A 23,808-nucleotide genomic window follows, 5' to 3' on the forward strand; every position below is an offset into this window, starting at 1 on the left:
AAACCTCTTGGTTTTGGTAATGCCTGTTGGTTTATTCCTAAAACATTTGTCCTTATTTTGTCGCTCTGTTTTCCCTTCTCTGACCAGCTCTCCTTTTGGTTTCTATTGCGAAGATAAAGTTCAGAAATACAGCACTTTTTAAATAATTAAAAAAACGAATAAGTATCAAATCCATTGTCCTAAAAATGCATATCTGACAGCCTAGCTTCTCCTGCGGCCGTTACATACAAGAAATCTGAACTTTTAACATCTTATGACACATTCTTATACAATTAACTAATGGCACACTTAACATTTTCGACTACTGGATCAGTGTGATGAGCCTGTCAAAGAAGAGCTGAAAGGATACCATTGAAAAAGGAAGTGTTATCTTAAAACAAGACGAAAGCTTGATGAAGCCAGCTTTTTGTTCAATCTCTTCTAAAAAACCAATCCAACTAGCAATGTGGTAGCTCTTAGAAGGCACCCACCACCCGCGGAATCTCAGTAACACAGTCACATGAGACTAGCTCAAGTTTGAGTTAACCAGTTATTAGATTGGCAGAGGATCGTAGAAAAAGGATCAAGATGCAGTAGGTGTTAAAAGGCCACTAGTATTCATCAGCACACACCTCAAAGCAGTTCCTTTTCAAACACAGAAAGTCAAACCTTTAAAGGATGAAATACCACTATCTATTCTGCAAACAACTGATGAGACAATTAGAAGAAACGATCAATAGTGGAAGGGTTTGGTGTAGTTAGCACTACAGAAATTACAACACGTTCTATTACTGGAACAAGCAAAAGTCCAGTTAACTGAAACAAGCAATGACAATGAAATTGGTGCGGATACCGCCTGAGAAAACAACTACATCACAGAAGCAGATTTGGAAGTGGTGCACACCCTCGAGGTACAGTCTTGCTTTCTAATCTAAACCTTTTGAAACCATAGCAGAGGATAGCAGACGAATGCCAACTCACAAAACAAGAAAAATGAAGAAGTAATGATTGAGCTGGAAAATCCAGGCAATCGAAAAGATAATTGCTTGTTATGAGCCAGTAAGTCAACGTTAGTGAAAGGACCTTTTTTTATTTTTTAAGCAGACAATCAAGAAAACGTAACCTAGAATCCAAGTACTTTGTAAGATTCTACAGAACTATACTATTGTACCCCTTTTTCCTCAACAAAATGAAAGCAACACAAAATGCTGATACCAAATTCGGAGTAGCAGCACACCGGACATTGGACAATTGCACACTAACTGGCATATCCTCCCTGGTGACCTTTACAGCTACATAAGATGGTATACGCCTTAATTTCAGACTGCACAGATGTATAATATACATTTTCAACAGTAATAATGAACCTTGAATGCACCCAAGCCTATTCACTGAATGCCAATTGATCAAACTGAGATACCTCTCCATCTTTAAAAGGTCTACTTATTTGAAAAATACATGTTTTGAAGATTTTTGTCAAACATATGCTGTTCGAATTGTACAAGGAATCTTGAAAATGCCTAAGAGGGGCTTGTTCCACTAGTGACTTCAGAAAAGTGTCCATGAAGGATCGACAGCTGGCTTTGGGCTGGGGTTTTATAAGTAAGTGTATTTAAACGGTAAACAGTAAAAACAAGGATTTTTTTTTTTTTTTAATTGTAGGCTTCCTAAGCATCCACACTGTTTAGCAAGGATATTTATTTAAAGATAAAAAACTATTTTAAAGATGTGTGTTAATTTTGATGTAACTACAGTAACAAACACCTCACCTGAATTGCTTGGCGTCCCTGCTGAGCATCCGCAAGCAGCTGAATGGTAAGGGCACGAGAGTCCTGGAGCGCTTCTTGGAGGTAGATAAAATTGTGGCCCACATGCCGTCCCATGGTGCACTCTCGACAAATGGGGACTGAGCAGGTGTCGCAGTAGAAATGCAGCACCTGTAAAACAAGAGGAAGCTAAAGAGATGAAGGTAACCAAAAAGACAGTGCAGGAAAAGTACAGTTAAAAAGCATAAACTACAATGAGAGTGAACAACAGAGGGTATCCTTTACAAGCTAGTGGTAAGACATCCAACTCAATAGCATGCAAAAGAAAATATACACATGGAATTTTCTGGTAGAAAAGAGAAGGCTCTGTGAAAGGTAATTTCAACCACATTGCTTCAATACCTACAGATGGGGTTTAAAACAAGTCTGCAGCATAATATGCAAGTTCAATTGAAGGAACATGAGAGAATGTAGATGCTCCAATTCCTCTTGGACCAATTGTCCTACTCTGCAAATGTTCAACTTCACACCATGCAAGCCAAAGACCCAGTTCAACATTTAAGCTCACAAGATGCCAAACACCCAATTCTACCATGCCCCCAACGTAGCAAAGACTGAGTTACAACTTCTAGCTCTCAACATGACAAACTACGAATTCCACATTCATGCTAATACTCTTTATTGTAAATCCACAAAAGAAATTATAATCTGCAGATGCTGTATTCCTTACCTTGAACACAGTTATTACTGACAGTATTAAAATCATTACGCTGGCTCTGTTAACGACTAAGCCACCTTTAAGTTTATCCAAAAGAGCTCTTACTTTGGTACCCATCCCATGCAGATCCTGCTGGTCAATATTGTCTACTGTCATGGTCCAAAGAGCTCACCAATTCATGGATTAATGATCTTCCCCATCACATCCACTCTCTTCACATCTAGCACTGCACTTGCAAAGTTTAGAACATTGAGTGGTGCTTCATTGGCATTTAAGGGCATTAACCACTCTGTGGATGAGTTAAACTGCTTTGGAGATTAAGTGATCCAATGGCATACAAATGCTAACCTCTACAGAGAGAATGCCTATAAAATAGGTCACCCAGCTAAATATCTGTACAGCTTCCTTCTATAGACAAACTGATAATGTGAGGAGTAAAGAAAATGAGGATTTCCATTAAACTGGAATACAACTAAGAGAAAACAAAGCAACGTCAGAATTCTAAAATTTAAATTTCATGATTAACAAACCAAACAACACTTGAAGCGGTCAAGCTAGTGACATTTGGGAGGCCCTTGTTTTTTAGTTTAAAACTGAAGGTGACAAGAGCTCAGTTATGTAATCTATTACTTGGCATTGAATGCCTAAATTATTTGTCACAGAGGTACAGATTAACAGGCATTTTGTCCTACAAGTATCCACTTTACCCAATGAAAATTGCAAACAACAGGTTACAAACAGTTTACAATGGATTCTGTTATTGGTAATTGGGTTTTAGATATCTATTGAATTGTTAGAGAAAAGTCTCATTGATTAACTTTGGACCATGGGAATATTTGGCATCAAATCATATTTTCAGTTAATGTGATTTTTCTTTTACTGGTAGTAACCAGTAGATTCTTTACTTCAACCGTTCAGTGCCCCCACAGATCCATTTGTTCCTAGTGAAATCAAATAGACAAATATCCCCCTGGATGTTAAATATCAAAATACCAAACCATCTGATGTCTACTGAAGTATCCTGTGTTAAAGGTTTGCTAGTGCCAGTCCAAGTCTCTATTTGGGCACACAAAAAACACAATTTGTTGGGATGGGAATGTTCACTGTATGGTGAACTAGCATGCAACTTGGCCCAAAGTGCCAGTAAATTTGTTAATCTTGTAGCTTGACTTTTGTTTTGGCCCTCGAGTCACTAACATGTGACCATAGGCCTAGACTGGTCATTGACAATGCAAGCTCCAGAACCTGTCCAGTGACCTGGACTGATGCATCAAGCATGTCCTCTCAGTGAATGGAGGACTGCTGTCCTGTACTCTGTTGCACACAAAGCTCTGATGGCAGCAAACAATTTTTTGAATCCTTAAAGCAACATCATTTTATCAGTGTCATTAAGAGAGAGGCCTATTGGGCCGTCTCAAGTAAAAACTTCACTCATGTGAAATCAAAATCTTTAAGGGGATATCCTGTATGTAAAGCAAGAGTCTGTGCATATGTGGTAATAGGAATGTGTGTGTGTGTGGGAGTGTGTGCATGTAAGCCAGAGTAATGAAGCCAGTGGGTTCTATTTTGTATACCAGTGGTTTAGCATGATCAGCATCCACCTCTTTTCCTGCATCAATTACTGCTTCAGGAAGGCTAAAGATAGTCAGGTGATAAGCAGATGAATCAAGAACAGCTTTCACATCAAAAAAGCCTCACACTCCATTGAGCCCATGTTGTGGGTGCTAGGCAGTCCAATTGTTAATCTACTTTAAGAAACACCACTTTCATCAAACGCGGTGTCTATATCAGTAGCCTGAGAAGGTTCTCAAGTTAGAACCTGTGGATCAGTTGGCTGCAACTGGCAGGGGCACACACTTGCAGACACATCAACTTGGAGAAGGGTCACAACTAACTTACCAGTCTGCTGAGACAACTGTTTGGAATGTTACCTTAATTACGAAATAACCTTTAATACCATACTAATGGGCAATTACGTGCAAATTAAATCAGTAAGTAAATGGCTATATTTTTATACTCTATGTAAGGCCAAAGATGCGATATATTCCTTTTCTCCAATTTGTTTCTGCAGTTGTACTGAAAAATACCATACTGTAATCCCATATTTGACCAGATTCTGTTGTATTGTAAGGTGTTGCTAGCAATTAATGTCATCTCCCATTCATATTTCCGCTGTACTGCTTTTATATTTCTGTATACAGACTAAGTAAATGCTTTGAAGCCCGTTTAAGCCGGCATTTTATGTGTTGCACGAATAATAGTAATGACATATTTAACACTGCTCCTTCTCAGCTACTAAGTATCCTTAAAGTCAGCATCAGCACCAATCCCGATGCCACCATTATGTAAAGCGACATTCCTCGCATTCCCTGTGCCGCTGTTAACATGTGCTATTCATCAGTTGTAAGTCTTAAATTCCAGATATGTCTACATTAAAGTATTCCAAATGGTACATCAAAAGGCTAGTGGAAAGCAAACAGCAGTCTGTGTACATCGGGTACAACATCAGGTGAACAACACCATGTCCATAAAACAGTCCTAATGCAGCCACATGGAAAATACCGTTCGCATCCCAGTTACTTACAGACTGCTCACAAACTGAGCACAAACTCATTCATTTAATAAAATGGAAGATGCTCTTTTTAAAGATCTTAAGTGGGACGAAATAGAACTTAACAGAGGAGGTAGCCTGGATTAATGGAAAAGCTACCTGGAATTCGTAATCACACAACCTAACATTAGGGAACAATAGAATCTTGTCATGTCCAATGATACTTAAAAAAAAAAAGCAGTAAATAAAATATTAAAACATTCATTATACGTGGCTCACATGTCTGGACGGTTATAAATGTATACAGTGATGGTCAAAGATGCCTGCTACCAAGCACATTTTAAGATCAAACTAATGAAACTAATGAAAAGGCCAGGGAAGGTCTGTTACACCCAAGAGTTTTACACCCCACTACTCTGTACCTTACATGTTAAAAACTCATCTCTGTGGCTGTAAGAAATAATCTGTCCTACATATTTTGTGTGTTCGTCCACCATTCCTAGATGTGCCAAAAAGGGCAAGGTTATCCTTGGAACAAGTTGGGAACACAAACTGGTCAACAAGCACTTATTTTGTGACGTGGAGTACAATCCAGAGTTTGGCTTGCAGATGTATTAAGTATATAGTTCACACCGAGAATTTTGTCATAACTAGCCAGTGACTTATCATTTTCTCCTTCTTAGTCCGATATACAGAGTGACTAACCTATCTGTTGCACGTTCTGTAAACATCTTAGGGCCGGTGTAGCATGGATCTTTCAACTTCAGACAAGAAGACTTCACTCTTGCACTTTAGACAACATAATTATGCAAGTTGAATTTTAATGAAAGGCATTTTTACTGTTTTTATACGTTGTAATAGTTTTAATTTAACACACACTTTTTGCCGGTCAGATTTTAAATGTTTCCTGCATTTATATTAAACTAAACAAGTGTTTAATTCGATGTTGACCATGTCATACAGCCATTTCTGGGATATTTCGAGTAAAGCTCATCACAAAACAAACTAGTAGTCTAAGGTTTGCTCCTCACTGCGGAGATTACCCAAACACTAAAAAGGGTAAATTTTCAGCTGAGCACTATGATGTCTGGATAATGGTCACAATTCTTTAAAGGTAAATCTACAAATAAATTTAAAACATGCCATACTGGTTATGGTTATAGCTCGTTAGCATGTGTATTGTACACAAGCTGCCATTATAATAGTGTTACAATAACTTCTGGTAGCCCTCCGAGGTGCTTCCCCCTTCAGCAACGGCCCAGTGTCCACTTCCTCCACCAACAAAAAGTGCAGAACCCATTAACATCTATTGCACCAGTTTGCATACGATAACTCCACTCCTGTGGAAAGACATGGAGTGCACGGGGCAGACTGTAATGGAGGGTATGGGAAATACACAAAAACAAAGTATGTAAAATTAAAGCAAAAGTATGAAAAAACGTATAATTATGCAAAATTCAAATTCATCTTTTCGCACTATATTTTAGCGTTAAATCGGTCCTTGTCAATTTGGTTCATTTTTACTGTGAATAATACAGTTCATACCTTTATTGTGCATGCCCAGTACTTACATAAAGTGGAATAATTGCATATTTTCTGGAATTTTGCATAACAAACTTCCTGAAATTAAGCTTATTGTGCAGGCAAAATTTAAATTTCACCCAATTACACTGTCTGCTCATCTGCACTAACAGTGCTGCAGCCTCACTGACATGAGGTGGTGCCTCCCTGGACTGGAAACAAGCATCCTGGGACCGATTTCAGGGAATCACCCTCATCAGCCACGGTAGCTTCTGCGCAGGATTCTGGTAGTAATTAGGCTGCGCACCCCCCAAGAAAATTAGTGACCTTTTTAACAATATTTTGTGAATACCATTGTGCAAAACTGAATCGTGCTTTAATGAGAGTTGAGTGTGAAAGGAGAGAAAGAATCACTTCCAAAGTGCTTTGAAACATGCAAGGTAGCAACTGCTTATCAACTCTACATCTTACTGTGGTAACGCATTACCCTTTAAGAAACGTGTCCACAAACCCAGCAACCACTGGTCTGTAAGGCCTGCCCTTATGGCAATGCCATATTGCCAAAATGGGCCAATTCAGATCTGCGAGAGGGTGAGAAATTGTCAAGGTGTGCTTAATTCCTAGTGCCTGTTTATTAAATTCTGATCATTTCAATCAGGAGGTTCGGTAAAACAGAAGCCAGGACCTTCCTACACTGACTTTTGCTGAAGATCTAGTTTTGAACGTGAAACCATATAAAGTTATTTGCTGTAAGATTTTTTTTTTTTTTTAACCTACACATGTATTAACTTGCATATTATGCTTTGTCCAAGCTAACCTATTTATCTCCGTGCAATACTGAATGGTGACAGGGAATGTTATGGGCGGGTACACAAACTGGTAATACATGTCAAAACTACCAAACATTTGCAATGAACTGCGACCACATATTTCACACAGAACTGAGCACAACATAAAATCTAGTTTGCGTAAACCATTTATGGATTTTGTAAGCCATATTTTGTCATTACCATAGAGCCTAAAGCATATATTTTAGTTAAGCAAGAAGCACTGGCAAGGCCAGGAAGTCAGACATTTATGTCAGACACACATATGCCATACAATTAATAAAACTATGGACCATTCCAATCCAAATTTGTATACTAGGGACAGACAAAAGTATCTGAACAATGGTTGTGACGGAGAACATTGGTAAAGCCAATAAGTTGAGACTCCACATTATTGAAAACCCATTCGAAGACGGTTGCCAATGTGTGCATGTGTGTCATGTCATGATGCAGAGCAGCCATTTAAAAATTACCACGTGAAAGCGGTGGAAGAGCAGGTTAGTATGGCAAGTTACAATTTACAAAAAGAAAACATGCACATAAGTGCAAAAAAAGGGAGAAGGAAGAGAGGCCCTGTCGCATTTTTTCAGCTACGGGGCCCTCAATGGAATAAAATATTTAAAATGGGGAGTGGGACAACGAGTACTGGAGAGCAGAGGAGGGGTTAACAAGAGAACAGGCAGGCCAGCAAGCAAGAGAAAAGTGGGAGAGAGGAAAATCATGTACGCCCACGAAATCTTTACTGCAAAAGAAAAGGAGGGGTAAAACCCACTCAAATGAGTAGTGAAAGACACACCTTATTCAATCAAAACACTGAAACTGAAATGCTTATGATGGTCAGGATAAACAGAACAATAAGGGGGGGGGGGGGGGGGGGGGGGGAGGCATGAAATCCAAAGCAGCCAAACCATCCAATCAAGGGTAGTGGCTGGCCCAAAGACCAATTTAAGTATATTGCATTTATTGGAAATTAATAGGTCCATCAAAGACAGATAGAGAAATCTGCAGCGAAGACCTAAAAACGAACGCTTTCTTTTCTGTAGCTTCCATTTTGCAGAAGTTTTGAACACAACGTATGTACGGTTTCAATAATTTAACGAATGGCGATTCGGTTTACTTGTGAGAAGTAAAATAGTCCTTTATGCATATCAAGACAAACAATCAAAAGAAGGTGAAATGATACACTGAACATCCAATAGCTCGATGTGAAGGTAATATTCCTCTTTAGGTAGTCAAATCCAATTAGGTATATTTTAAAGAACTAGTAACAAAAGACATGACAGCAGCGCTTGTGGCTCTGCTGTTAAAAGGTCACTGTGTGCCTTGTTAAAAGAAGGATCCAAACCCTTTAGAAACGCAAAAAAAACATTAAACCGAGAGGGCAGTACCCCTCTGCTGTCAGGCTGGATGTCCAGAATTGGCAGGTGGATGTGAACGTGCCAGCCCTTGAACACAAGGAACACTGCTAGACCACATGGCAGGTGGCCCGTCAGAAGACTAGCCACAACCAAAACTGGCCTTCACTGAAATCCTTGGGCATAAATGGCAGAACATCTACCTCCCAAAGGTGTACCTGAAGAAACAGATTGCAGAGAAAACGTCTTTAGTATAAGGAGATTCGTTAATACTATAAATCTACACCACAGGCTTCTAGCTCATGTGGCGCTTCATAATAAGGTTTAACCTGAGAGTCAATTTCTCGGCTTGATACAAACATTTCCATTGGAAATAGCACGTTTTCATTTCAGGGCTTATAATTCAAAGCTCACCATAATGTCATTCTTTTCTATTGCATAACGCATTCAAATAGTGGTTAACTAGACAAAGCATTAAAATCTCAACTCTTAAACCATGTAAGATTCACTGCCGGCCTGTCATTATTTTGCACCCAGGGCACTTACAACACCAGCCACAGATAAACTGGGACTCAATGATACTCCTATTGGTACAATGGTTTTCAGCCCATCTGCTTACTTTATCCCAAACAATCCAAGAATACAAGATTATGCGTGCAAGGTATGCATTCTGTCAGTTGACAGCCCTCAAAAGTTCAGATATAATAAGTCATTAATATTAAAAAAAAAAAAAACTACTCCCTTCACTCTCTATACAGAATAAAAGGGCCATGAAATCCCACGGAAGAGCCAACTAGCCTTTCTCGAACCATTTGGGTTTGAAACACCGCATGACCATCCCACAGAGAAGGTGCCATTGTCAGGAAACAACTAAGGAGCAGATGAAAGCTACACAATGTACTTAAAGCAAAAGTGTAACCCCTCGCACTTGTTTTCTCGTTGGGGAGGACATATACCCCATGTTGTACACCAGTATAAAAGTTGTTGCACCCATCTGTTAATTTTCGACAAATGCAATTTGTTAGTAAGCATGATCCACATCTGTGTGCGGGTTGGTTACACCACTTCGACTAATGCCAACATGTGCATTTGAACGTCTTGGTCAAGTAGCACAAGAATTTTTTTTTTTTTTTTTTTTTTAACAGACCAATGTACAGCAGCACGGATGGTATTAAACAGCTCTTTGAACAGCAACTGCACCCATCGTTTGACAGAAATAGTGTAAGAAAATTCCGTGCGACATTCATTCTTCATCTACAAAAAAACTCTGTGTGGCATACAAGTCTACATGTTTGAGGGCTTATATATTCCTCAAGCGGACAAAAAGCTCCTCTTTTGATGGTTATGTAAATGTTAAGATGACAGGTGTCAGCTTCTTAAAGAACAGGAATGCATAAGATATAGTTTCTAGGGTTCAAGATATTTTTAAAATATAATTTTTAAAAAAGTAAAAAAAAAAAAAAAAATTCGAACAAACAGGGGGTCTAAAGGAGTAGGACTTGCATGCCGCAGAGACAGAATGTCTACAGACTAGAAGCTGAAGCCTCTACTGGCATTTTCAGCTTACTCTCCCTAAATTAGGCCAGAAGGCAGAGCAATGGTGCAGGATGGACTGACCGAAAATGAAGTTATTACATCTCATGCAGATACTAAGACACTTGTTTCAGTATTTTTGGCTTGTAGGTTACAGCGGGTTAATCAAGACACTATTTGCTTTGAAGATACTCCTCCCTCCCGCAGGGTTCCTTATTGCGTTCTTATCTCCCTCATGTTGTATCATATACACATTAGGTCACTCTTTGAATGAAGCGGTCTGTCTCCATCCAAATTATATACTGGCGATACTCAGTTAAACATTAAAATTCCATCCCTACTCTTTAAAAGGTCCTGGAGGAAACTAAAACACAGGATGAATCAAAATACTTGTCAAATCAACAACTCCAAGAACAAGACTAGACTATCAACGTTTGAGGAAAGAAAGAAGACCCAACACTGTACCTCTTTAGTCAACACTTTAGTGCATCAGGCGAGATTAAGAACTTTAGGGTGATTTTAGCAACATACATGTCCCTCGATCACCTGGTAAAGGGTTGAAGTTGGAACTTTGGTATCTCAGAAATGAAGGCATTATGGAGGGCATTAGCAAGGACACTGAGCTCCATTTGCAAGAAAACATAGGCACAGTGGAATCGCCGAACATGTTATAGAAGGTCTATAAAATGGTCCTCCAGGGCTAACCAATGTTGTGAACAATGGGAGAAAAAGGAAAAAATGAAAGCGGACTGACAGGCTTGAGGAAGAAACACAGGAACTGGAGGCTGTGGGGGAACTGGGGGGGCTTGAACATCGGAGCACCATGGCAGAAAATGCAGCCCGCAACATTGTTCTTGCCTACCAAAGGAAGGTCTACGAGGAAGAAGATAGGGCAGGGCGGTTACTGGCGTCATTGGGCAGTAGAGAACAGGAGAGCAGCTGGGTGCATGACCTGCGGACTGAGAAGGTTGAGGTGGTGCGAGGTAATGGAAAAAGTGCAAATGAATTTGCTCACTGCTGTAGCTCCTTGTATAGTAAACACACCAAGCAATCCCACACAGCTATGAGGGAGTTCCTTGGCTATTCGAGACATAGTCAGGGAAAGTGCAGCATCCGAGTGGCCTACTGTCAGAGCCGTACAGGAAACAGATAAGTGAGCTGGCCCCAAAATGTTTTGGGATGCAGAGTGACAGGGTGCCCTCCCAGAGACCAGAGATTAGCCACTATTGTTGTAATCCATAAGGCCAATTTTGTTCCTGAATGTGAAGTGTAAAAACCCAACTAAACTACTGGCACCCGACTGAGAAGACTTACAGAGACACTAATACACCCCAATCAGTCAGGCTTTATGCCACACAGAAGCACATGGATGAATTTCAGACTGTTATATGCCTGTATCGAGGGCACCAGGGAGGGTTCTGAACCAGCAGTGGTCTTGTCACTTGACGCAGCTAAGGCTTTTGATACGATTCAGTGGGAGTACCGGTGGGTTTAAAGATTCACCATAAATACTGCTCTTTGTCAAAAACATCTATTACCCAATAGTTTGAGTTTTCATAGCACTCTTCTCTGCAGGTATAGCTGAAATCTGCTAATGCAGTCTAAGAAACCAAATTGATGTAGCTTCATTATGGGAATTTGGTACTAGAACAGTAGGTGGAAGTAGCAGACAAAGATATCCAACTAGTACCCACACTTTAACCCCCCCCCCAAAAAAAAAAAAAGCCTATTGGCTTAGTCATTCTTTTTTTGTAACTACCCACAGTTTAAAAATAAAGATGTAGAGTTACGAAGCAGTGGGGCTTTGAAACATGTGGAAAATGGATTTCTTAACTTGGAGTGATGGCTGCATTTTGTCTAACCTTTAGCCCCATTTTTTATATACTACGAGCAAAACTGTATGCCTTCAGCAGCTCTGCTCATTTTCGTTTCTGACTAATGTGCTGGTTTCTTAGAAATGCTTTAAAAACTCTGCAGATGGCCTAACCGCCCTATGTTTTCAGAAATGTTATTTCTGTGCTTGAACATCCTGTCCTTGTGGTTCAACGGTGTTACAGGAAACGTTTGCTTGAACGTGTTTGGAAATTATTGATGCACTTATAATGTGGTAAAATGGGTACTGCAATAAGACATAGGAAGAAAGGAGAATAGGTCAGTTGCTCTCGGACAGAGAGTGTCATCGACCCTCTTTAGGGGGTGACCCACTGCTGCAAAATAAAATACTATCTTGAAGCCTAATCCGAATCCATGTATTCTATCTTGTACAAATTCAGCCTCTTACCAGAAGAGACTTTTTTTCACAAACATAATACATCCTCAATTAGACAAGGAGTGCAACTGTTATTCATAAAAATATATTTTTTAAAAGCAAACTACAAACAAAATATAGCTTTGAAAATTTGTGAAAAGAATATAGATTGCTACCTGGAATAGCAGATACAAAGTTTGTGGAGAAGAAAAAAAAAAAAAAAACTAAACAAAAAAGCTAAATCAAATCCTTATAGAAACCTTCTTTAAAAGAAAATAACCACCTGCAACTTTTTACTGTTAATAATTTCCATTATATCTATATGTGCAAACATTTTCTCCATTCTTTTGTAAAGTACTCCACTGTCTCTGGTTAAATCACGCCCTAAGCTAATTAATAACCATTAATTAGTTTAGCTCAAATGATGAACAATCAAGACGTTTAGGGTTGTTTAAGTGTCTGTACAGCATTCAGATATATTGAGCTTGAATTCAAGAAAACTTTGAAGACCATCCTCTCAACTAAAAGATTGCAGGTTATAAGGAAGGCCCCTGGGTGCCCCTCTTAAGGACCAGAAATGCTTTATCGATTCAAGCACAGAGTTAAATTCAGCTAAATTGTGCCAGACTTCACCAATTCAACCTGAGAGACACCCTTTGTGGGGTTCAGGTGCTGGTCCTGTCCCCAGCACAAAGATCCCACTCCTCTATCCACATATCTAGTGATGATCTGAATGACATGTGCAGCCAAACTGGGAAACAAAAACAGGTCTGGTTAAAAAAAAAAAAAAAAAAAAAAAAAAAAGAAGAACACCCAGATTGACTGAGAATTAGAGGGCATTGATCAGTTGGCAGTCTTAACAAGACTTATTTACAAAAAACAAAAAAATAGAAAAATTTAAATAAAAATAAATCGGCATATTAACAACTACCTGACACTTGAATGTAGTGTTTGGCATGTTTTACTCCATTGTACGAGACTCTAATCATGAAAGCATTATCTCTAATATCGGACTCTTACACCAAGACACTAGTTATGTCTAGCATACACCTCTCGAAATTCTGCTTAAGAGCTCAGTCATTATAGAAATATGACCATTAAACATGTTGCACTTCACCACTACAGGAAAATCCTCTTGTAGCAACTTACTGTACTGACAGTGGGTATACTTACGGTAAACCAGTTGTACAACCGTAAGTCCAGGAGATTTGTCATTAATTCTGTTAGTGCATACCTCTTACGTTGCAAATGCTTCTGCAACCATCAGCCATACTACCAACCCCTGGTATAAATTTGATAGGGATTAGAGAGAGATATAATTTACAAATGTATATAAAAGGGAACATTTCAGACATCGACTCTGGAGGTCCCCAAACCACAGAAGACTAAGAACACTTAACAGGCCTTCTCTTGTCTAGCCCCCGGGCCATAGAACCAGATCTCAAAATCCATAAGAACAACCCCACATCGCCTCACATTCCTTAAAAAGCTAAAACCACACCTTTCAGACTTTCGCTTACAATTAGATTATCCCTCCCCTTCAGTTAGGCCACATTCAGATGAGGGGTACACCTGTTGGAATATGGTATTTTAAATGTTCCATGCATCAAAATATTTAATAGACTATACCGAAACGATGCAGCAGGCTCAAAGGCAATGCATCGATCCCTATAAGTACCCAGTAAACCACAATAAAAAGAGTAAAAACTGTTAGTATCCGTGGTGTGCAACTCCACCAAGGCCCCTGCTGCAAAAAGAAGCCTAATGGGCAAATAGACAAGCCCCAACAATGCAAAACATACGGGGGTGCACCACTCCAAGGCACTGAACAGGACGTAGTAAGCAGAAAGAGTCCAATACTGTTATATTAATGATGGTACAAGACTTCGGTCGTTTTCTTTCCGAAGACTTTTATTGATGCAGGGAACTTGTTACGACATGAAGTACACAGAAAAGACACAGCCAACGCATTTCGCCCTTCACCATTGGGCTTCTTTAGGGCTGAAAAGTGACATACGACCATAAAAAGAATAATATAATAACACAAAGTACAGAACAGAGATGTTTTTTTACATACATGTAGCAAATAAAACAAGATTGCTTTACGAAAAAATAAATAGTGTGAAAATACATCAGTAATACAGTAAGAAGTGCGTAAGTGGTATATTCTTCTAAGCAAGTACAAAAACTTATGTGGTCAAGGGAACCGGCAAGAAGAAGAGAAAAAAAAAAAAATCAGATGAAAGGGTCAGAAAAAGGGGAACCCAGAAGCACAACATGAAAGAAGCGTGAAAAAAATGTGAAAGAACAGATTTGTCATGGAGAAAAAGTGGTACACGAAATATTAGGAGCTCAAGAGAGGAACCCTCTTCCCAGTGTCAAAACTCCAATTTGTGTTCAAAGAATAGTGTAAGCAGGTAAAGTGAAGTCAGCAAACATACCCAAGTGGTATCTAGTCGAACAAAAGCTACTTTTAATGTTCGATTGCACAAAGTGTATAATGAGCCTGATAAGGAAACAAAAAGTAAATTTAACACTAATATGTGTAACCAAGGACACTAGCTACCAATCCTATATATTGTAACAAAGATACTGAGAATACTGAAAATATCCTAAACTCCCATATGGCAAATTAAATTATAAAAAAGAGAGGGGTTCAGAAACAAGTAATTATAATGAATGTACCACTAATTAATCATGGGACAAACATTTAATAGCGTGCCCCTCTGTAATTATCAAATAAGATGCACCACAAAAAGACCGAGCGGCACCCCCGTAGAAGACGATCTGAAAGTAAATCCAACAAAGGAATGCTCGTGAATAGAGCTTAAAAGTATCCATAAATTGGTGCACGTAGAGTCCGATTAAATCAAAGGCCGGGTCTCAAGTCTGGGCGAGAAATCACCAAAAAGAGAAATGGGCCCGGCCATATGCCGCCCGTCCCGCTGAATATAGGCATGCTCCCAGCAGGAGTTGAGGGGTTTTAAAAGGACGCCGAATCCCGGAAGTCAAGACGGGCCCAGGAAGCGAGTATCGATATAAATGATGGACTGCATATGTCAGCCATCATATAGAAGTCAATTTCCTGATTGCCATAAGCAACGTTGGGAGGAAATAGAAAAAGGACTATGAATGGCGGCCATCTTAGTGGTAATTTAGATATAAGAAAATACAGACCGGATACCAGCAAGAGTTACAAGCAAAAACGAGATGTAAAGAAATAAAGTGGAGAAAAGGGAAGCTGGGCAAAAAAGAAGAAAGAATGGTGGGGACCCAAATGAAGCTAGAGCATATTGACCAGAATGGTGTATGTTTAGCAAGTACTAGCCCAAATGAATAATCACATTCTATTTCCAAATTCCATGAAAAGTGATAAGAAATAGTAATAATACAAAATTGTAAATAATCAATGAATGGGCCCATTTACAGGTTGATAGATTAATCAAATAAATTGGTTATTGATAAGTTCAACTGCAATGAACAAAAAGAATAATTCTCTTCCAGGGGATCCTCATCAATAGTCATAAACATTGAATATTCCCGCCCTTGTGCGGGGACCCCAGAGCATGTATAAAATACACACATATAAAGTATGAAATATGCACGAAAAAATATATATATAGCATTTTTAGTAGACATATCTTTCATACTAAACTCATACTTGTGTAAAACAGCAATGCAGGCTATAATCATAAACAGGCTAAAATGCTTTATTTCTATGAAGTTTTTTTTGTTCATTATATAATTACACTAGAGAATAAATATCTACCCAAGCCCCCAAAACCAGGCTTAGGGAAATAAGCAGTAGTAATCACTAGAGAAAAAACTACATTGAAAAACAATGAAGCATTCTTAGCCAATAAAAACTTTGGCACCATGCCTTTAAGATCCTGAGCACCTCCAGTATCCCACCATGCCTCAGGGGTGAAGGAAAGGTGACAGTTGGTTCACAGTTAGGTCAGTTCTTTTTTCCGGCTTCTTCGGAGAGGATCCTGGAGCATTGAGCTCTCAGTTTTTCTGAGTTTTTCTCCGAAAAATCCTTTAAAACAGCGTTTTTTCCTGTTTCACTCGACAGATAACATCTTTGTCTGAGTTTGGCAGTTTTTTCCTGACAGAAAAATGCCTTCCCTTTTTGTCAAATGCCCTTTTTGTGGGAAGAAGAAGGCCCAGTCAGACCCACACTCTCTTTGTATTGTGTGCCTGCCTCAGAGTCACTGCCCTGACACTTGCAAGCACTGCAAGAATATGTCAAAGAGGACTCTGAAGGATAGAGAAAAGATCAGGCTTCATGAGAGGCAGAAAACATCGTCCTCTTCACTTCCCAGGCAACCAACAGGCCATTCTCAGAAGAGAATGGCTAGGTCGACGTCAGCAGGTAGGAAAGTACCTGTTTGTTCCCCGTCGTCGCTGCCACCGTCTCACCGGCATAGATCGCTGTCGACGGCGACCCGCCCGAGGTCGAAGGATACGGCGTCGAGGGAACATGGCCATCGCAGGGGCATATCTCCATCGACGGCAGCCCGCCGATCGACGTCGAGCCATCACCAGCGTGCCCGTTCGCCGCCGAAGACAGTACGCCCCCCAACGTCAAGAGACGACGTCGAAATCGCCACGACGGCATGAGCGACATCCGCCGTCGGCCACCCACCGCTCCACGTCGAGGCACACGACGGCGAGTAGGTCAAGGTCCAGAGATCGCCGCTCGACGTCAAGACACTCTACGTCGAGGCATTCAACGTCGAGACTGGAACAACCGGTGTGCCCTTCGACGTCGGCACAGCAGTCGACGTCGACACAGGTTTTACCTGTCTTGCAGGGAGTAGAGCATCGTTCTCCAGCAGATAAGGCCGCACCATCTCCAGTGGTCTCCATACGGAGCGATTCATCTCGTTCGAGAGCGGCATCATCGGGGCATGTTTCACCCATCAACTTATCACCAAGATGGTTGGAGAGCCTTAATAGACCAGCGGCCTCCCCGGATTCACAGTACTCTCGAATGTACTCTCCTACTGCCTCTCTCCCGAGAACACCATCAACGACAGCGCGGGCAGGACGGGCTCGTTCTGCTCCTCGCCAACCGACCGCGAGGCCTGGGCGCTCTGTTAGAGCGTCTCGCAGCAGGTCTCGTTCCCAACGGCGATCCAGGTCACGATCACGACACAGAAGATCACCCTCTTGGTCGTCGTCAGGATCATCTGTCAGACGTTACTCCCCCACCCTAACAGATTCTCCACCTGCTAGGGTCTCACCGGTGGATGACATTACCACTTTTAACGAGGTGCTGTTAAGGGGAGCGCAGAAATTAAATATAGATGTTCCAGAGCCATCTATCTCCTTGTCAGTCATCTTTGAGACTCTGCAGCATAGATCAGTGTCGAAAAAGCTACTGCCGCTAGTGCCTGGTTTGTTGCAGCCAACCATGGACACTTTTCTGGCCCCAGCCACACTCAAATCTGCCCCGGCTAGGATTCTGAAAAAATATAAGGCTCCCGAACAGGACCCTTTATTCCTAAGAAAGGATCCGCCACCGGACTCTGTAATATTGGCCGCAGCCCGAAAAACCCACTCGGTGGCATCATCCTCCACGGTCCCCCCGGATAAAGAGAGCAGGCATCTAGACTCTCTGGGGAGAAAGATGTGCGGTACGGCGGCATCTGTAATGAGTCTCCAGCGCTTCTGCACTCCTGGGCAGGTATGACCGTTCTCTGTGGGACTCCCTCAACAGATTCACAGAAAAATTGCCCAGAGAAGACAGACAGGATTTCAAGAGATCCTGCAAGAGGGATGCCTGGTATCCAACCAGGTCATCAGCGCGGCGGCAGATGGGGCGGACTTAGCTGCACATGGGTACGCACATGGAATCTGTGCAAGAAGGTCTTCCTGGCTGAGACTGACTGGTTTAAAGCAGGAAGCACAACAGCGCATCCTAAATCTCCCATTCAGCGGGAACTCGCTGTTCGGTACCCATGCAGATGAAGAAATGGCCCGCATGAAGACCGAGGTGGACACCATGAGGGCAGTAGGCCTGGAAAGAAAGAAAGATTTCAGGCGGAGGTATAGGCCTTATAACAGGCGCCCTTTCCAGCAGAGGGTTCAAACCCCTCACTGGTCCCAAAGGCCACAACAACGGCAGGGCCGCCCTCTTTTTCAGGCTCGTAAGACCACAAGGGAGCGAGGGTCAAGTAGACCTCAGCAGTCCACACCGAAAGCGCCGGCCAAACAATGAGAGCTCGCTTCCCTCGACACTGTACACCACTCCGGTGGGGGGGGGGGAAGTATCACAAGTTATCTTCACGAGTGGCACTCGATCACAAAAGAGAAATGGGTGCTCAACATTGTCGAAAATGGCTACTCTCTTCTTTTCAGACAGCCTCCACCACACTTGCCACCAGCCAAATGCAATCCATCTCATCTCAGCCTGCTGCGCAAAGAGGCTCTCGCCCTCTTACAAAAGAAAGCAATAGAAAAGGTTCCACCTGCGCACAGAGGAAAGGGGGTTTACTCCCGTTATTTTCTGGTGGCGAAAAAGGGCCGAGAGGGCGTTTTCAGACCAATTCTGGACTTACGGCTGCTGAACAAGTACATAAGAAAACAGAAGTTCAGGATGCTAGCTCTTCACCAGATTTTCCCTCAACTACATCAGGGAGACTGGATGTGCTCCATCGACCTGCAGGATGCATATTTTCACATCCCAATAGCTCCCAAGCATCGGAAATTCTTGCGCTTCCAAATAGCTTCGCAGCACTATCAGTTCAGAGTTCTACCATTCGGCCTGAAATCTGCCCCCGCGTCTTCTCGAAATGTGTGGCAGTTGTAGCGGCACATCTTCGAAAACAAAAGATCTTCATCTACCCACACCTAGACGACTGGTTAATGAAGGCTTCTTCTCCGGATCAGGCGAGAAGCCATCGGGACATTGTGCTCAGGGTTTTCAAGTCTCTAGGTCTTCAAGTCAACTACCAAAAGTCAACCTTGATTCCAACACAGAACCTTCACTACCTGGGAGCTATACTAAACACAGAGCTCCAAAGAGTGTATCCTTCGGAGGAACGACTATTATCAATAGACAGGAAGTGTCAAGACCTGTTAAAAGCCGACACACCTACGGCCCGTCCGGTGACATCGCTGCTGGGCTCCATGGCATCATGCATTTTCCTTGTCCCAAATGCCAGGCTGCACATGAGGCCCCTCCAAGAGGCATTGGAGAGCAACTGGCGCCAAAGGACAGGTCGCTGGGAGGACAGAGTGCGGCTACCGACAGCAGCACTTCAGTCATTGCAATGGTGGATGCACAGACCTCACCTGTCAGTAGGTGCTCCGTTTCACCAGGTAGTTCCATCCGACACTCTGGTAACGGATGCGTCTCTTCAGGGATGGGGGGGGCTCATCTGGGTCCCCTTCAAGCTCAGGACCTGTGGTCCGACAAGGAAAAGAAGTTCCACATCAATCTGCTGGAACTCAGAGCGGTCCATCTGGCTCTCAAGTCTTTCACTCCATTGATTCAGGGGAAATCTCTCCTAATACAAACGGACAATACAACCACAATGTATTATTTGAACAGACAGGGGGGAACTAGATCCCTACCCCTATCTCGAGAGTCCCAAACAATATGGCATTGGCTCCTGGCCAGAGGAATGTCACTTACAGCGGTTCACCTGCCAGGTCAACAAAACGTGGAAGCAGATTTCCTGAGCAGACAACTAGAGGACGCACACGATTGGGTACTACACGGCGAAGTCGTCGAAGACATCTTCGCTCAATGGGGTCGACCTCAATTGGATCTCTTCGCAGACGAAGTAAACAAGAAATGCCCAGACTTCGCATCCAGGTTCTACCGTCCGGGATCTCGAGGGAATGCCCTGTTGATCGACTGGTCAGGGATATTTCTCTAAGCCTTTCCACCGATTCCCCTCATACCGGCAGTGATCAACAAACTTTACAAATCCAGAACCAGAATGATTCTCATAGCGCCACAATGGCCCTGTCAATTCTAGTACACAGATCTCCTCAACCTATCGGAAAAACCTCACAGGAGGCTGCCGTGCAGACCGGATCTTCTGAGCAGGATGGAGGGCAGGATTCTACATCCCAACCTACACTCTCTGAGTTTGACAGCATGGCTCCTGAATTCCTGCAGTATGGACACCTAGGGCTCTCGCAGGAGTGCATGAACATCTTGAAAGAGTCCAAACGACCTTCCACGCGGCGTTCTTACGCTTTTAAGTGGAAGAGGTTCTACATATGGTGCTGTCAACAAGGTCAGAATCCCATACGGGCTCAGGAGGATGTCATACTGTCTTATTTACTTCATCTGGCAAAGTCCGGTCTGCAGGTATCCTCTATTAAGGTACATTTGTCTGCCATTACAGCCTATCGTAAGTCACCTTCTCAGGAATCCTTCTTTACGAAACCAGTAGTCAAGGATTTCTTAGAAGGTTTGAAAAAAGTTTTTCCGCCCATTCGGAGACCCTCTCCTCCATGGGAACTGAACATAGTATTGTCAAAACTTATGGGCCCTCCTTTCGAGCCTATACACAAGGCCTCTTTACAACACCTTACGTGGAAGACGGCTTTTTTGGTGGCCATTACTTCCGCGAGGAGGGTCAGTGAAATTCAGGCTTTGTCTTCCAAAGAACCGTACACAGTTTTTCACGACAATAGAGTGGTTCTGCGAACTCACCCATCTTTCCTTCCGAAGGTGGTGTCAGAATTCCACATCAATCAGACTATATCTTTACCCCGGCAGAGAAAGCATTGCACTCCTTAGACTTGAAAAGAGTGCTGAAATTTTATTTGGATAAAACGAAATCGATTAGACATTCCAACCACTTGTTTGTAAATTATGGTCATTTGAGGACAGGAGAGGCAGCATCTAAACGAACGATATCAAGATGGATAGTTTCTTGTATTGTTAATACTTACCAGCTGGCTAATAAACAATTACTAGCAGGCCTAAAGCGCATTCCACAAGGGGAAAAGCAGCTACTGCTGCCCTCCTTAACAATGTTCCAATATCTGAGATTTGTAAGGCTGCTACATGGAAGTCTGTACATACATTTACTAGACATTACTGTTTAGACTCAGATGCAAGAGCAGATGCCCAAGTGGGGCAGGCCTCTCTGAGAAATGTATTTACATAATACGTATCTATTCCTGCACTTCTATTAGACAGTCCGCAGAGTTTAGGGATGGGCTTGCTAATCTATTCAATGTTTATGACTATTGATGAGGATCCCCTGGAAGAGAAGGATAAGTTACTTACCTGTAAATCCTAGTTCTCTTCCAGGGGTATCCTCATCAAAGTCAAACAACCCACCCTCCTCCTCGGACGCACGTCTCCTAGAAGTGCAGGACAGACTGTCTTTCAAATCAGTTACACAGATTGTCACCGTAAAAAAGTACTGACCTAACTGTGAACCAACTGTCACCTTTCCTTCACCCCTGAGGCATGGTGGGATACTGGAGGTGCTCAGGGTCTTAAAGGCACGGTGCCAAAGTTTTTATGGTTCTCCTGTGTTAACCTGCATGCAGCCTATTGGCTAAGAATGCTTCATTGTTTTTCAATGTAGTTTTTTTCTCTAGTGATTACTACTGCTTATTTCCCTAAGCCCGGTTTTGGGGGCTTGGGTAGATATTTATTCTCTAGTGTAATTTTATAATGAAAAAAAAAAAACTCTACAGGGAGTGCAGAATTATTAGGCAAATGAGTATTTTGACCACATCATCCTCTTTATGCATGTTGTCTTACTCCAAGCTGTATAGGCTCGAAAGCCTACTACCAATTAAGCATATTAGGTGATGTGCATCTCTGTAATGAGAAGGGGTGTGGTCTAATGACATCAACACCCTATATCAGGTGTGCATAATTATTAGGCAACTTCCTTTCCTTTGGCAAAATGGGTCAAAAGAAGGACTTGACAGGCTCAGAAAAGCCAAAAATAGTGAGATATCTTGCAGAGGGATGCAGCACTCTTAAAATTGCAAAGCTTCTGAAGCGTGATCATCGAACAATCAAGCGTTTCATTCAAAATAGTCAACAGGGTCGCAAGAAGCGTGTGGAAAAACCAAGGCGCAAAATAACTGCCCATGAACTGAGAAAAGTCAAGCGTGCAGCTGCCACGATGCCACTTGCCACCAGTTTGGCCATATTTCAGAGCTGCAACATCACTGGAGTGCCCAAAAGCACAAGGTGTGCAATACTCAGAGACATGGCCAAGGTAAGAAAGGCTGAAAGACGACCACCACTGAACAAGACACAAGCTGAAACGTCAAGACTGGGCCAAGAAATATCTCAAGACTGATTTTTCTAAGGTTTTATGGACTGATGAAATGAGAGTGAGTCTTGATGGGCCAGATGGATGGGCCCGTGGCTGGATTGGTAAAGGGCAGAGAGCTCCAGTCCGACTCAGACGCCAGCAAGGTGGAGGTGGAGTACTGGTTTGGGCTGGTATCATCAAAGATGAGCTTGTGGGGCCTTTTCGGGTTGAGGATGGAGTCAAGCTCAACTCCCAGTCCTACTGCCAGTTCCTGGAAGACACCTTCTTCAAGCAGTGGTACAGGAAGAAGTCTGCATCCTTCAAGAAAAACATGATTTTCATGCAGGACAATGCTCCATCACACGCGTCCAAGTACTCCACAGCGTGACTGGCAAGAAAGGGTATAAAAGAAGGAAATCTAATGACATGGCCTCCTTGTTCACCTGATCTGAACCCCATTGAGAACCTGTGGTCCATCATCAAATGTGAGATTTACAAGGAGGGAAAACAGTACACCTCTCTGAACAGTGTCTGGGAGGCTGTGGTGGCTGCTGCACGCAATGTTGATGGTGAACAGATCAAAACACTGACAGAATCCATGGATGGCAGGCTTTTGAGTGTCCTTGCAAAGAAAGGTGGCTATATTGGTCACTGATTTGTTTTTGTTTTGTTTTTGAATGTCAGAAATGTATATTTGTGAATGTTGAGATGTTATATTGGTTTCACTGGTAATAATAAATAATTGAAATGGGTATATATTTTTTTTTTGTTAAGTTGCCTAATAATTATGCACAGTAATAGTCACCTGCACACACAGATATCCCCCTAACATAGCTAAAACTAAAAACAAACTAAAAACTACTTCCAAAAAGATTCAGCTTTGATATTAATGAGTTTTTTGGGTTCATTGAGAACATGGATGTTGTTCAATAATAAAATTAATCCTCAAAAATACAACTTGCCTAATAATTCTGCACTCCCTGTATAGAAATAAAGCATTTTAGCCTGTTTATGATTATAGCCTGCATTGCTGTTTTACACAAGTATATATGAG

General features: G+C 41.9%; 1 protein-coding gene across 1 annotated transcript in view; it reads right to left on the reverse strand.

Annotated features, from left to right (window-relative positions):
* TRIM71 (tripartite motif containing 71) overlaps positions 1 to 23,808 on the reverse strand; it is a 213,965-nt gene that overhangs the window by 93,085 nt on the left and 97,072 nt on the right. Inside the window, exon 2 of the mRNA XM_069211982.1 lies at positions 1,749 to 1,916. Coding sequence (XP_069068083.1) covers positions 1,749 to 1,916 — 168 coding nt within the window. The remainder of the gene's footprint in view (positions 1 to 1,748; positions 1,917 to 23,808) is intronic.

Source organism: Pleurodeles waltl, chromosome 10 (assembly GCF_031143425.1).
Source record: "Pleurodeles waltl isolate 20211129_DDA chromosome 10, aPleWal1.hap1.20221129, whole genome shotgun sequence".
Lineage (NCBI taxonomy): Eukaryota > Metazoa > Chordata > Amphibia > Caudata > Salamandridae > Pleurodeles > Pleurodeles waltl.